This window comes from Vulpes vulpes, chromosome 4 (genome assembly GCF_048418805.1).
Source record: "Vulpes vulpes isolate BD-2025 chromosome 4, VulVul3, whole genome shotgun sequence".
NCBI classification, from domain to species: Eukaryota; Metazoa; Chordata; class Mammalia; order Carnivora; family Canidae; genus Vulpes; species Vulpes vulpes.
The window spans coordinates 125,739,515-125,755,864 of record NC_132783.1 but is presented as its reverse complement, the minus strand read 5'-3'; the positions used below and the strand labels follow the sequence as shown (position 1 = coordinate 125,755,864).

Here is a 16,350-nt window from a genome sequence, read left to right as displayed (position 1 = left end):
AAAATTCAACCCCTTGGTCACACTGTCCCCATTTCAAGTGCTGAATAGTCGCATGAGGCTGGAGGGTACCATTTTGGAAAGCACAGATCTAACTGCTCGCTCCTCAGAATAAGGTCACCAGAAGCAGCACTGACAGCATCTGAGAACTTAGGGCAAAATCTCAGTCCTTACTTACTGCATCTGCATTTTAACAAAATCCCTAGGTGATGTCTTTACACATTAAGCTTTGAAAAGCATCTCTCTAAAAAACACAGATGTCTCCAACAAAGAGCTCCAGAAGGAGCCAATGAATGAAGAACCATGAAGGCTTAGGAAATTTGTTGCAGTTGAGCAATGCCAAGGATTGGTGTAATGTGTTCTGTTGAGAAGTTGTAAGTTTCCCACAAAGGCAACTATGGCTGTTCTCCTGTGTGGACTGACACGGGGCCATCTTGGAGCCTAGAGTTGGCTTCATTCCTGGGATTATGGCAAAGGATCTAACACTAACTTCCATGACTCCCACAATTAAGGCAGCTGCATTCTCACCGCCATATATACTTGAAACTGCAACTTTAGAACCCTTGAAACACAGCTGTGAGCATATGTTTCTGCTCCACACAAGTGGAATTTAAGGCTGGACCATCCTGAGAGACCCAGCAAGGTCACCCACAAGAGAGGCTTATGCTGCCACTGCTCTGCCTTTCCCTACGAGCCAACACAGACACATTCAACATCACATCCTCATTATACAAGGGTTGGTCCAGTTCCCCCTGGGATTCAGTGCATGCTGTTTCACCTTGCCAATTCTTACTTGGTTTCTTTTTCAGAGGATGTGGCATTTGAGTGCTCTTTCAATCTATTTGCTTAAGGAATTCATTGCATGAATCTAGAGTAGAAATCCATTGTTCTAATTCAGTGGTCCTCAACCATAGTTGCAACTTAGAGTTATGTGGGGCATTTAGAAAAATACCAATGCCCAGGCATTGCCCCAAGTTTTTAGTCTATAAACTGAAAATAGTGTTGGGGGTTTTTGATATATGACTGACGTATAACATTGTGTAAGACATCACCCAATCTAATTAAATTAGAACCCTTAGAAGGTATTTTGTTAAAGATCCCCAAGGGATTCTAATGGATAGCCAGAGTTGAGAACCACCGGTCCAGTTGAAGCCCTTAGTTGCCTTACATCAATGTTTCTCAGTCTTCACTCTACATACAGATAGGCTGGGATCTTAATAGAATGCAGATTCAGAGTTAGTAGGTAAGAGAGTAAATAAAACTAACTTTTTGTACAGATGTGCGCCTAGTGGCTTTTGGTGGGTGATCATTCATCAGCACATGTCCATGTTGGCAAACAGGGATGAGTTCATCGCCCTCTCCGAAGTCTTCTTTGGAACCTTCTGTCCTTCTACCCTCAGTTCTTAGTAATCACTATTTTCTCTGATATCTTAAAGCAATTATTATCTTTATTTTAACTGCCTTGTATTGTTTACTTCTCATGCATACATGTATTATTTTCTGTACTAGTTTATATAGCTCTTCCAAGGCACAATCCATGTGTCATTTTATTTTTGCAATTCCCATTGCACCTAAATAAGAGTGCCCTCCACATAATATATGCTCTGTATAAAAACTTCTTGATTAACTGAAACTTGGAACTTCTGTGTGGAAATCTCTTTTTAAAAAGCCAAAGAAAACAAAATCTGAAAGGAGTTAAAAATTCGAGGTGTTTTTCTTTGTCGAGCAGAGAAAGAATTTGGAGAGGTAAAAGAGTAGAAGAGGTTAGATATTTAAATTTTTATGCTAGTTTTCTTCACTACGAATATATATTTGAATTTTGGAGAATGACTTCATAGTTTGGGGGTTTTATTTGCTTGGAGCAGGGCACCATTGACATTTTGGACACCATTGACATTTGACAAAGATAATTCTTTGTTGTGGGGACTGTGCTGCGCAATGCACCACATTTCAGTCTCCCTGGCCTCTACTTACTGACTGCTAGTATCACTCCCTGCACCAGTCGTGACAATTAAAAATGTCTTCAGAAGCTGCCAGATGTCTCCTGGGAAGGAAAACATCCCTGGTTGAGAACTCCTGGCTTAGAAGAATGAAGCATGATAGAGCTGCCTTACTGCAGCAAGAAATACCTTAAAAATTAAAACACACAAGAGAACAAGGTATGTTCCTGAGAAATATGTATATAAGTATTCATAGAAAAAATGTTCCCCGTTCCTGCATTTTAGAGATCATTTCCACGTATACCATATTTATCTTTGTATTTGTCATATTGGCCATTCTTTTATGGAAATAAAAACATATACTTGGAACACTTTTTAAATCTGAATATAGACTTAGGAATCCAAAAGTGGTGGTAGCAATTCCACTAAGTAATAGAATGCATGCAGAACAAAAGTTAAGAAAGAAGGACTGAGGGACACCTGGGTGGTTTAGTGGTTGATCGTCTGCCTTTGGCTCAAGGACGGATTCCAGGATCTTGGATCAAGTCCCATGACGGGCTCCCTGCGAGGAGCCTGCTTATCTGCCTCTCTCTCTCTTTCTCTCTCTCTCTCTCATGAATGATTGAATCTTAAAAAAAAAAAAAAAATGAGCCAATTCTCTTTCTCAGGGAACTGGGCCAGCCCATTTATATAAAACAGTCCAAGGAAGCCCAGGTGGCTCAGCGATTTAGTGCCTGCCTTCAGCCCAGGGAGTAATCCTGGAGTCCCAGGATGGAGTCCCGCTTTGGGCTCCCTGCATGGGGCCTGCTTCTCCCTCTGCCTGTGTCTCTGCCTCTCTCTCTCTTTCTCTCTGTCTCTCATGAATAAATAAAATCTTTAAAAAAAAAAACAGTACAGTGTGCCATGATCCTTGGACCAAATACACTGTCCCAGCAAGTGCAGGTGTTAAGCTGAGGCCTGGCCTGTAAACAGGTATTCAGTGATTGTTGGTTGAATAAGAGAACGCGTGAATGACTGAATGGTGAGTGTAGCCATAAATCCTAAAACAAAAAACTTTGATGTGCTCACTACAAAAGACCGTGTTTTATTGCATTTGAAACTTTAAACCTTAAAAATGAAATTATGTAAGAGAGTACATCATCATCAGTGAGGATTAACTGGCCTCAACAAAATTACAAGATGGGGGGGCAGCCGGGCTGGCTCAGCAGTTTAGCGCCGCCTTCAGTCCAGGGTGTGGTCCTGGAGACCCGGTATCGAGTCCCACGTCAGGCTCCCTGCGTGGATCCTGCTTCTCCCTCTACCTGTGTCTCTGCCTGTGTGTGTTTGTGTGTGTCTCTATGAATAAATGAATAAAATATTTTTTAAAAATTACAAGATGGGGAAAATAAAGTCTCATTTGTTAGTTGGTTTCTTCTGGCAGTATAAGCCTTCCCTGAGACTTCAGGAGGTTCATATTTTTCAATGACAGAGATTTGATGTTGGCAAAGCACTGCCATACTTTTTAGGCTTGGATTAGAATGTCCCCACACTTACTTTTTCCTCCTGTTTCTGGCCAAGAACTCGCATATGAGAACCAGACGAGAGACCCCATTGGTGAAAAACAAGCATAGTGTCTTCTGAGCTCAGAAGGGAAAAGACAGAAGTCCATGGTTCTTAAATTCTGCTACCCTTTAAAATCACTGGGAGCTTTTAAAACTCCAATGCCCAGAAAATTAAGTGCTGATTCCATAAATTACCAATTAAAATAGAATATCAAAGGATGGAACTCAGGCATCAGTATCTCTTTAAATTCCATGGTTGAGGGGATCCCTGGGTGGTTCAGTGGTGTAGTGCCTGCCTTCGGCCCAGGGCATGATCCTGGAGTGCCAGGATCAGGTCCCAGGATCAAGTCCCTTATCAGGCTCCCTGCATGGAGCCTGCTTCTCCCTCTGCCTGTGTCTCTGCCTCTCTTTCTCTCTGTGTCTTGAATGGATGAATGGATGGATGGCTGGATGAATAAATAAATAAATTCATCCATCCATCCATTCATTCCATGGGTGATTCCAGCATGTGACACATCCACTCTGCCTATAGACCCCCCAACTGGATGGCTCAGCTCAGGTCATGATCTCATGGATCATGAGATAGAACCATACATCTGGCTCCATGCTCAATAGGGAGTCTGCTTGGATTCTCTTACTCTGCCCCTTCCCCCTATTTTAGTGTATGCTTGCTCTCTCTCTCTCTCTCTAATAAATAAATAAATCTTTTTTAAAAAATACTTTAAAAAAAGAACCTGACAACCCCATTCACAAATGCTTTATTTAGCTAAGTTTCATCCAGAATATTTTCATATGACCAAGGGATTCTTCAGTAGTGCCTTTTGTTCAGGGAGTTATAATCCCCATTTTTGTGACGACACGAAAGTTAAAATTCATGAAAAGTGTTCAATAGAAGATTAGAAAAAATAAAAAATTACATGTAGTAAATTTTTGTGGTAAGTATAACTTCTTGCTTTATAACTTTTTGCTTCTTGCTTTGTAAAAATACTCAGTATTTCTTCCTGAGATAAAATTCACATGAAAAATTTCCATTTTAATCATTTAAAAGTTGTTTTTAGTGTATTCTCAATGTTATGTAACCATCACTCCTACCAGTTAAGGACCATTTCTATCACTTCAATGTAAAACCCTGTGGCTGTTAGAAGTCACTTCCAATTTCCCTTCTCTTCATTTCCTGGAAAACTACTAATCTGTTTTCTGTCTTATGAATTCACCTGTTCTGGACATTTTCTATAAATGGAATAATATAAAATGTGCCCCTTTGTGACTGGCTTCATTTGTGTAATAAAATGTTTTCAAGACTCATCCATGTCTTAGCTTGTATCAGTCCTTTATTCCTTTTTTATGGCTAAATAGTATTCTGTTTATAGCACATTTTATCTGCTCATCAGTTCACAGCCATGTGGGTTGTTTCTACTTTTTTATTATTGTGAATAATGCTCCCATGAACATATTTGTACAAGTTTTTGTGTGAACATGTTTTCAGTTCTTTTGGCTCTATACCTAGGAGTAGAATTGCTGGATCATGTGCTAACTCTGTGTTTAACATTTTGAGGAACCGCTAAATTGTTTCTCTTACAGTGGCTGTGCCATTCTACATTCCTTCCAGGGGCCCTAATTAATCCAATTAATCCTCTTGCTTTATATTTTAGTTATTTGATTATATTCTAGTTACACATAATTATTTGATATGTTATCCAGGATGTCCCCTCCTTTAACAAAATAAATTTTACTGAATGTGGTGCTGTTTCTTAGGCATCTCAAAAGCATGCTATATAGAATAATAAATTTTTTAAAATAATGAAACCATGGCAATTCTATTTCCTAGGTTAGTTCTCTAGGGTAGTAAGTATATCTTTGAAGTGATGCTCCTGTTTCCACCTTCCAGCAGACTACACTATTGGAACTTGAGGCTGCTATAGCTGCCTTGGCACATCTTCCTCTCTAGCCAGAGAAAATAACACCAAGCAAAATAGTCCCCTTGTCATTACACCTGAGAAACCCTCTTGGTTTTAAGAGAATTGCTGGGTACAGAGCCTGAAATCTAGTGAGGAGAGAAAAAAAATTTTTTTGAGATTTTTTTGAGAACATTTTAAATCAGCTAGGGAAGTATATGGTCTCTCTGGTCAGGACAATTAAATGAAATAATGTGAAAACACTAAGTAAGCTAAACGCACCAGAATCATGCTATGGAGGAGGAAGGAAAGAGGAGAAAGATCATTGATTAATGCCCCTGAATGTTGAAAACTAGGATTAACTATGTTCAATCACAAGTATTTAAGAAGGAAAGTAATTTCTTATAAGGAAAGTATTCCATGAAAACTAAATTTAAGCCCCATAAAGCAAAATTTGGCAAAAAGATAAATGCTTAAATGCTAGTAGTAGTACATGCGTGCTCTCTGCTTCCTGCCATTGCTGTCCACATGAGCTATCTTTATAGGCTGTGTGCAGTTAAATTTCCTGCCAGGCCACATGTGCTATAAACACTTCGGGATACTAACTGCAAAGTTCAGTTGACTTGACAATCATTACTGGCCATATTACTGGCCATGTTTACCAAGCCTTTATTTTAGTAAACCCTACCATTTTTTAAATGCACCAGAAATCCATTTTTAAAAGCATGCTAGAGTTTAAAATAGAAAGAAGGAAATGAACATTTCGGAAAAGAGCTTGAGGGGCACCTGGGTGGCTCAGTTGGTTAAGCGTCTGTCTTTGGCGTGAGTCACAATCCCAGGGTCCTGGGATCAAGCCCCATGTTGGGTTCTTTGCTCAGTGGAGAGCCTGTTTCTCCCTCTCCCTCTGCCCACTGCTCCCCCTGCTTGTGCTCTTTCTCTATGTCAAATAAATAAATAAAATCTAAAAAAAAAAAAAAGAAGAAGAAGAAGAAGAAGAGAAAAGAAGGAAGGAAGAAGAGAGCTTGAGAACTCTTGTTCTCAACTCTAAACCAAGAAATACCTAAGCAGATTTTATAGCTATGCCTTCCTCAGTTCCTCAGAGACCATAAAGGAAGGCAAGTATGAAGGTTAATTCCTTATATTCAGTGTTACCCAATATGAAATCCTTAATTAAATTTTTTGCCAAGTTCTACCATTAATTTAAGACCTTTCTTGCCAGTAGCCTATACAAACTCACAATCTGTGGTTTCATAATTTCTTGGCAATTCCATAGGTTAAAAAAAATCTGATCAGTCTTTTTTTTTTTTTTTAGTCTTTTTTTTTTTAATATGATCTTTGACATTAGATTATCTCTAAGGTAGTTCAGTTACTCTTAACAATAGTGATCAACCAAGAAGTTTACAAATTTCTTTTACCATATTTCGACACACCAGCACCCATCAAGGACATGACCTTCAGTAAAAGGAGGTGGGTATAAGGTTCCCTTAGTTGGAGGAACTGCTGACTTCCTGAAGCTCTTCAGATAGAAGAGCACTCTGGAAATGATGAGTACTTTTTTAAAGGATGTGTGGCCTCAAGGCAGAGCTTCAAAAGAGAGGACCCTCGAAAGTTCAGGGAGAGTTTTAGTCCTCTCCATCTAAGTATTTACAAACATTGTGCAAAATTCAGTACCCCTTGGTACAGAAACTCATCCCCAGGAAGCCCCAGCAAATATTTAGGCTGGATTTCCTTCACAAATAAATGACACATAAAATGTTTAAAATACGACTCAACCACCCATCCCATTCCATTCAGGATGGCTTTGACATGGAGAGTTGGAATTGTTGGATCAACTTGTTGTGATGGAACCAGAACTCTCCCAATTCCAGTTCAATGCTTTTCCACTTTAATGAGCTTTTTCTCAAAAGATCATTGCCAAGAAGCTGATAACGCTTGTGCAGTGATTCCAGAGTACTGAGGTCACTAGGGAAAAACATCAAGTAGCATTCTTAATATTCCAGAGATCCTCTTTGGCCAACCCCACAGTATCTGCCTGAGGTACTGATAATTTTCCTCCCAGCATGAGGAATTTTAATTGCTTTCAGGAACACACAAAGACTTTGCTTGGATTTTTTTTTCATTTTAATACTAATATGTAATAAAATAGCAACATCCTCCAAGTATCTACAACTGAGACTTCAGTAGTTCTGACCATCTAGAGGACAACCACAGAAATCACCTCTTAACAGCGAGGGAAATAGCTGTCCTTGTATGACCACATATACTTCAGATGTTTCAACTAGCACTACTGGACTTATAATTAGATGTAAAATGCAGGATGAATTTCAGGTTCAGCAATATGTTCATCATTTGCTGTTCTTGGGTAACAACAGTTAACAAATCATAAATTGACAATCACAGCTGGCTGCAAGGATGGAAATAATAACAGCAAACATTTATATGATTACTCTTATAATCATAGCAGATTATGATTAATCTGCTTAGCAGAGCTCAGATCCACCAAAAAGGAATTTGGTGACCAAAAGCCATTTAGTCCAATGTATGTCTTGCTTTTCTCTCATTATAGTATTTCGTCTTTCATTTTTCATGCACATATAACCACATATTCTGATTTGGTCTTATCATTTCTTTCATCTTTTATGATTAAAATCATGCTTAAAGTTTACTTATTCCATAAAATTGCTTTCTTTATCTTTACAATTTTTTGTTCTTAGTGATATTAAGGACTGCTGTTTTGTTGTCCAACTGCTGCCCAACTCAAAAGGAAGTTCTCAACCAATTGTGTTTGGTTACCCTTTGGTCAGAGGGGAAGCTTTTCCCTTCAAGCTCCTGCCCCCACAAGAGGTATCCAAGTCCTCAGGCTCCATGCAGGGATGATGACCAGTGTGCCCAGGACAGCAGATGGTCCACATTACATGGTGCAGTGAAGGCTCCACATTTCAGGGCAGGTGGCTCCTGAGTGCCTTCCCCACCATAACCCAGAGCTCTCTGAAGAAAGTTGTCCTTTCCTGCCAACCCTCCCCTCCCATTTCAATTATTCCTCTTCTTCCCTCTCCCCTAACACCCAACACCAAGCAGACATTGGGAATTGGTTTGTGACTTCCTTTGTTTTTATTTCTGCTTTGTCAAGAATAGAGGATGGAAAAGCCTGTCTGATGAGGGAGGGTAAGAACGTAAGATTACTTCAGTGTGTAACAGCTGCTTGATGTCCTCCCTCTGAGTACTATCTGGAAGATTATCCTCTTCCAAGGAGAGAGCTACTGGGCAGTGAAGAAGGCAGCCAACTTTGGCCAGCTCTGCCAGTCTGACTGGCAAAATCAGCTACGGTCACTGTCAATGGTGAGCTGTTGCAACCAGTAGTGCCTCCAGCTCTCTCTGACACTGTCCCTCTATCATTGTAGTTTGTACACACTGCCATTCGATCAACATTTAAAGACTTGAAGAGAGTTTTACTCTCTTCAAGCTTTCTAAATAACAATTTCAGTAGGAATACCAGTCTAACTTCTTAATTAATTCCCATTACCAGTTTATAGTCCATCAGAAGTTTAGGCAGGATTAGCTTTTAGACATGCACCATATTTGTATATATTTAAAATATCTCTTTGTTCTCCAGTACTCATGGTGAAGCATTATTTTACTCTTCTGAGATGATAATATTCATATCTTTCCCACACCCTCTCAAACTAGACTCGTGGGAGTTTACACATGTCACTTTTTTTTAAGCTCTACACCCAACATGCGACTGGAACTCATGACCCCAAGATCAAGAGTTGCATGCTCTACTGACTGGGTCAGCCAAGCACCCAAACCAAGTGTCACTCTTGATACAAAGCTCTCCTAGAACTGATCAGAGAAACTAATAAGGTGGAAAGCCAACCTTTCAGTGCTTACTTATAACTATTTCTCTACATTATTGGCTCTCAACCTGTGCCACACATTGCAAGCACTGGGGCTTTTAAAAATCACGAAACCCAGCCTGAACCCCAGAGAAATTGACTCAAGTCTCTGGGAGTAGGCCAAGGCATCAGTATTTTTTAAAGCTCTCCTGTTGATTTCAATGTGCAAGTACAATTAGGAAATGCTCTTAGTGGCTTGCCAGCTTACTGATTTCTGAGAACTGAATTAAGAGCGCATCCGAGCTTTCATTTTTCCCTTCTGGGAATTTTTTGAGAAGCAAGAAAAAAATTGTCTAACAAAAAAAGCTACTATTTTTTGCTAGTTCTGAGTTTAGGCCTGAAATCACACAGACCTGTATTTTTAATCCCATCTCTGCTACCTACAGCAGTATAAACACAGGCAACTCACTTCTCTAAACTCCAGCTTTCCACCCATTTCTAAGTGTATATAATGCCCACTTCTGGAATTATTGTCAGTATTAAAGGAGACAATCATGTAAAGTATTCAAGATGATATAATATGAAAGGTGGTGTATGTAACATGGTAATAATAACTAAAAGAAATAGGTTGTTGTGAGTCAAAATCCTCATTTTCAAAATGAAGACTCCAAAGAGAAAATAAGGATCTGTTGTCAAGATTTTGAATGCTGATCAGAGTTAATACTAACGTTTTTTTCAGAATGTGGGACCCACTTGAATTAGAACATTCGTTTCTCCTAGTGAGAATTAATTTAGGGCCAAAGGCAGACTGTCTTGTCAAGTGAAACATTCTTTTCAGAGATGCTGTAAATGGATATTGAACTATACTCTCTCTAGAGGTAGGCTAAAAATCATGAAAGACTAGGAATTATTACTAGTTCAAAAATTATTGTTTGTGGCTCATCAAAGAGGACCTAAGAAAGCCATTTGTTGTCTTTCTAGTGAAGTATAAAACAAGCTTCTAAGGGCACCTGGGTGGCTCAGTGGTTGAACATCTGCCTTTGGTCATGTTTCTGGGGTCCTAGGATCAGGATCCCACATCTTCTCCAGCTGACTGTGTCTCTGCCTCTCTCTGTGTGTCTCTCCTGAATAAATAAATAAAATCCTAAAAAAATAAAAAAGATTTTCAGATAATCAGATAGATGCTCATTTTAAGGTTGAGCCAGTACCTCTCAGATTTGGGAAACCTCAATAGGACACTGAGAAGCTGAACTTTAGGAATGCCAGCTATTTTTAGCCATAGCAGTAACAGCTAAAGCAGGAGGTGATTGAGAGGGAGTTAAGCAGCCAGCTACACTACAGTTCATCTTGCCTCCAACAGAGAAGTTATGTACTTTCCACTCACTGTGATGCGTTCCATTTGCTAAGAATAGTATTTTACACCATCGAACACTGCTTTCAAGTTATGGTATATTGGATTCATTTATTCTGTCTAAACAGCATTCAGTTAATGTTGTACCCTACCCTTCCTCTAAATTAACCCATCCTCTGGGACCTCTGCTTCACATTTTCTCAGAAGGCTGCTGCAATCAAAATGTCAACAAGGGCTGTGGTCTCACCTGAAGGCTGGACTGTGGAAGGGTCAACTTCCATAGTTGTTGACAAGATTCAGGTTTTTGAGGGTTGTTAGACTGAGGGCCTCATTTTCTTGCTAGTTATTGGTCAGGGGCCACTCTCAGTCTTTTGTCATGTGGTTCTCACCAACACAGAAGTTTACTTCATTGAAACCAACAAGAATGAGAATCTGCTAGCAAGACGGAAGTCTCAGTATTTGTAGCCGAACCCCAGATATGACATCTCCTCAATGCTGCCATATTTTGTAGATTAGATTAGCAAATTATCCGAGGAGATGAAATACAAAATCTTGTAAATAACAGGAAACAGGGATCATTGGGGCCATCTGAGAATCTGGCTGCTATGACACTTAACAGCATATACCCAGACATGAAAGATAAAAAGAAGGAAGGAGAATTGAGTGCAAGGAAAGAGAAAGAAAGGAGGAAGGTAGGGAAAGGAGGGTGGGCAGTAAAAAATGCATTCAAAAAAAGACAAAAATAGCTATGCTGCACTATGTCTGTATCAGAGTTCCTGTATGGGCACATGCTTCATCACATTAGCACCACAACCATGAATTACCTAATATTTAGAATGAGAAGATAATATGGGGCTATACATCTGGAGCTAAAGGAAGCAGAATAAAAAAGAGTACTAAGTTTAAGCAAGAAAAATGTGTTTCAAATTAATTTTTTAAAGTTTTTTCTCTCCAGCTAGCAAAATAAATGTTTTCCTTTTCTGTTTCAAGTTTTTAGGTGGGGTTTACTATTCTTGCTATCATTTGGTAGGCTTGTTGCACAGGGAATAGAAAAATCTGAATGGTGTTTGCTTTTAGTGTTCTCTGGTTGTTTTAGCTTAAATGTCAAAATTATGTTTCAGTTGTATACATTATTATTAATGGTGGTATACGTCATTTATCATTACAAGTGAAGTTGTATAATAGCTTGAATCCCATCTCTTCCAGCCTCTCTGTTGAGGAGACTGAGGCCCAAATGGCTTGGGAAGATCTTGAACACCAATCTCTGGATTTGTAATCCAGCACATTTCCTCTTCTTAACCGTCCATGCAGGGTAGTCAGAATCTGCAATACTCTCCTCAAACCTGCAGGCATTAAAAATATTTGTGGCTTAAATATGTTTTATTAATTGCTTATTTTCTGAAAGGCTCTGAAAATAACCTTTTCAGTGCTTCAGCTAATAGAAAAAGGAACTTTTGGGATCCCTGGGTGGCGCAGTGGTTTGGCGCCTGCCTTTGGCCCAGGGCGCGATCCTGGAGACCCGGGATCGAATCCCACATCAGGCTCCCGGTGCATGGAGCCTGCTTCTCCCTCCGCCTGTGTCTTTGCCTCTCTCTCTCTCTCTGTGACTATCATAAATAAAAATTAAAAAAAAAAATTAAAAAAAAAAAAAAAGAAAAAGGAACTTTTCCAGGTACTCTACTGTAAACTAGATGCCTACCTAGCAAAATACACACCTTTTCACTATATTCCTTTGTAGCAGATCATACAGGCCTCTATACTTCAGTGCTATCAGAGAGCTTCGTAAATGCTGACCACCTAGAGAGGGCTGGCTATCTACCGTTGGTCCCAAGTAGATCCTATCCATGTCCCGAAACTCTTGCAAATCTCTTAGTTAATACAGTGAAAGGAATATTTCTTACAACAATATGACCATGGAGTTTTATTAAGAAAAACATTCTGGGATGCCTGGGTGGCTCAGTGGTTGAGTGTCTGCCTTCAGCTCAGGGCATGATCCCGGTGTCCAGGATTGAGTCCTGCATCAGGCTTCTTGTGGGGAGCCTGCTTCTCCTTCTGCCTGTGTCTCTGCTTCTCTGTGTCTCTCATGAATGAATGAATGAATGAATGAATGAATAAATTTTTTAAAAAAGAAAAAATATTTGTCACCCCCAACATGTGTTCTTAGGGCAAAGGACCTATCTGCAACTCAGAATTTCCTGAAGATTCATTTGCCTGTGCCCATACTATTCGGGGAAGCAAGTGATCTAAAATGAGAATACAGGGATCCCTGGGTGGCGCAGCGGTTTGGCGCCTGCCTTTGGCCCAGGGCGCGATCCTGGAGACCGGGGATCGAATCCCACATCGGGCTCCCGGTGCATGGAGCCTGCTTCTCCCACTGCCTGTGTCTCTGCTTCTCTCTCTATCTCTCTGTGACTATCATAAATAAATAAAAATTTAAAAAAAAATAAATTAAAATGAGAATACATTTCCCCATCCTGAGCTTCTTTGCCACATTCATATGAGTATTAGTGGAAGGAGGGTGGGGTCTCCATTTCCCAGCCCCTTATCTTCTTACCCTGCTCATATTTTTTCTACATGGGATTCCCTCCTTCCAGCCCCCACTGAAAGGGAAACTCCCCAAGGACCAGAATGTTAGCAGTTTTGTTTCCTGATCTATTCTTAGAAGAGGGCCTGGCATAAAGTAGATGTTTAGTAAGTGTCTGCTGAGTGGATGGCTGAATGAGGGATTTATTGAGAAGGTTTATAATATCCCATTCATTATGATTTTGCTGACAAAGGGAAAGAGAAGCATGTTTTGGTTCAGAACACCAGATACAAACCTGGAACTTGGAATCAGGAATTTTTATGGGTTTGGTTGCATGCTATTTATTTTTAAATTATGTTTCAAAGTATTTATAAAGATACTTTAAAAAAAAAGATACTTTAAAATTAAGAGTCTCCCTATTGCCCTGGGATGAAAGCTTTAGATATGAGAACAAATATATTAAGTTTACATCTAATTGAAGACTAATCATATAAGGAGGGGGAAAAAGAAAAAAGAAACCTGACCATCTCCAAAATTACATGGAAGTCCGAGAACAATGAGAATCTGTATACAAAAATTGGTTTTGCCTCAGACTTATCTGCTATAGATTTCATAGATGAGAGGCATTTTGGCTAATATCCTAGCATGTAGGAGGCAATCACCGCTTCCCAAATTAGAATTGACACATAAGTATGCACAAGTTTTTTAATCATCATCTGCCTAATGGATGTACTGGTTGAATCTTTGAAAAGAATGCACAACTGATAAATTATTGAACACTACTTCTGAAACTAGTGATATGCCATATGTTGGCTAATTGAATTTAAATAATTTTTTTAAAGAATGCAAGCGTAAGTGGCTTTTTGTAAAAAAAAAAAAATCTATAAAATGAAGAAAGGCTCCGTCGTGGATGCTGAGGTGCCATACCACATCCCTTTGTCCCACCTGATGTCAGGGGATGCATCCGTGGCGTATGGTTGCCAACATGCACATTGCAGGGTGCACTTCAGGGGGTGCCTATCCAGGCTCCTCTCAAGTCAGGCAGGATCTTCAGCCCATGTACAGATGTGCCCTAGAGGTTCATGGGCATGAACACCTTCAGGGCAGCGGTCAAGCAGTGGATGGTGGGAGTTGGCGGATAAACACCCCAGCCTCCACTCCTTCTCTAGGACACACTCTACCCTTTACAGCTTCTCAGAGGGGCCTGTGTGGAGTTGGGCCCTAGTCAGCCACATAGTAACCTGCCAAACAGCACACTTAGCTGTCCTCCCTCCCCCCACTCTCCCTTACCCTCACTTCCAGTTTCTGGGGTCAACCTTCCAAATAAACCTTACATCCAGTTCTGGTTTCTTAAACAGGCCCTAAAAATAATGTTTGAAATAAAGACAAAACAGTTTTCCCCTGAATTCAAGAACTGACAGAGAAATAACTAACATATGATGAGCTTTGAAACTGTGACCTGGGAAAACAGTGTTTCTAAAAGAAACGGTTCTTCTTTACCACTGTAAATATGTGTTTTATTAGGACCATACATTACCCTCTTGATTTCATGCTTTGTCTTTCCTGTTTGTTCTGCAGATTCTTCTGAGAAGCCTAAGTTCACCAAGTGCCGTTCACCTGAACTAGAGACTTTTTCATGCCACTGGACAGATGGGGTTCGTCATGGTCTAAAGAACCCAGGATCCGTACAGCTGTTCTATATTAGAAGGTGCAGCCTTCATGCCTTTCTGACTTTTCCCTCCATGGATTTTCTGATGAAAGCATACTGAGTTGCATGCAGTGATGGACATGGGAATGGTTTATTTTGATGACTTAAATGTATACATTTATTCAAAAAATATTTAAGTCCTTACTATGTGTTTGGTACTATTTAAGGCACTGAAGGTAGAGCACTGATTACAAAAAAGAGGAAGACCCTAGCCTCATGGGTCTGTCTTTCCAACAGAGGGAAACAGACCATAAAAAATTTAAAAAAAAAAAAATAAAGGCAGCGGGTAACATGGGTTATTAAGAAATGTAAAAACCAGAAAGAGGATAAAAAGTGTCCACACTGTGAATGAGTACATGGGTGTGCATGACAGTGCCTGATGGTGAGTGTGTGAATATGGTGAGTATACGTGGGAAGGTGTGAAAGTGTAGGTGCTAGTGTGAATATGCATGAGTGTGTGAAGTGTGTACCTACACATGTGAGTGCGTGCATATGAGAACGTGTAAAGGTGGGTATGTGGATGCACAAGTATGTGAATGTGGAAATGTATGTGAGAGACTAAGTGTGTGAAAGTGTGGATAAGTGTAATGAGTGTGTGTGTGCGTGTGTGTGTGTGCGTGTACACGGGGAGCTTGGGTGATACTTTAGATGAGGAGTTCACAGTGGGCCTTGCTGACATGGTGTTTATAGCAGAGACAGAAGTGAAATGAGAGAGGGCCACGTGAATATCTAGAGGGAAACTGTTCAAGAGAGGAAGTTGCAAGTGTAATAAAGGCCCCTGAGGCTGATCTGTTTGAGGAAAGCAGGAGGCCCTCATGGATGGCACAAGGTAAAATGTACGGATATGATGTGAGAAGAGGCCAGAAAGTCAGCCAGAGCCAGACAGTGCCAAGCCTTGCTGGCCATGGCTGGGCTTTAAATTGGATTTTATCTGCGGTGGGCTTTTAGAAGACGTGTATATTTTAAAAGACTGAGCTTGGTGTCTATATAGACAATAATTTAATGTTCCTATTAAATTAGTTATACTCAGTAAGGAACTGTAATACTTCTCTATTCCATTTTGACTGGTCATCTTGTAAAATAACAGAGGAAGAGTGAAACAAAATCTTTCAATGTAATCACCATCCAAGTAGGTTATTTCTGACCCATCCCCTGGAATTATTTCCATTTCTGTTCACTCTTATGTTGTGTCTTTTGGCCTTTTCTAAGTTTTGGGTTCAAACACTTCATCATTTCCTCTTTTCCACCCAACCCCCAGGGAAAGCCTAAGCCAAGGTGCAAGGTTAGCCAGGACCCTCTCTCCCAGAGTGAGAGCGTTCACCAGTCCAAGGCTGATGCCATCCACCCCAGAGAGGAGCAGGAAAAGAAGGGAAGATGAGTGAGCAGCTAAAGACATGGGCTCAGGGCCAACAGAACCATATCTCAGCCGGGTTCTGGCCCTTGCTGAGTGACACCAGGCAAAGTAGTCTGTTCACAACTCAGCCACCTTGTTTGGTAAACAGAGGTAATAGACCTTGTCTCATGGCTTCTTGGTGAGGATTTTATTAGATGATACATG

The 16,350-nt window shown here is 40.2% G+C and overlaps 1 protein-coding gene across 5 annotated transcripts in view; it reads left to right on the top strand.

Moving 5' to 3' along the window:
* The window catches only part of GHR (growth hormone receptor), a 271,425-nt gene that overhangs the window by 224,652 nt on the left and 30,423 nt on the right, over positions 1-16,350 (top strand). For all 5 annotated transcript variants that reach the window (XM_072756984.1, XM_026016684.2, XM_072756986.1 and 2 more), the window contains one exon: positions 14,663-14,792. In XM_072756984.1, coding sequence (XP_072613085.1) covers positions 14,663-14,792 — 130 coding nt within the window. The remainder of the gene's footprint in view (positions 1-14,662; positions 14,793-16,350) is intronic.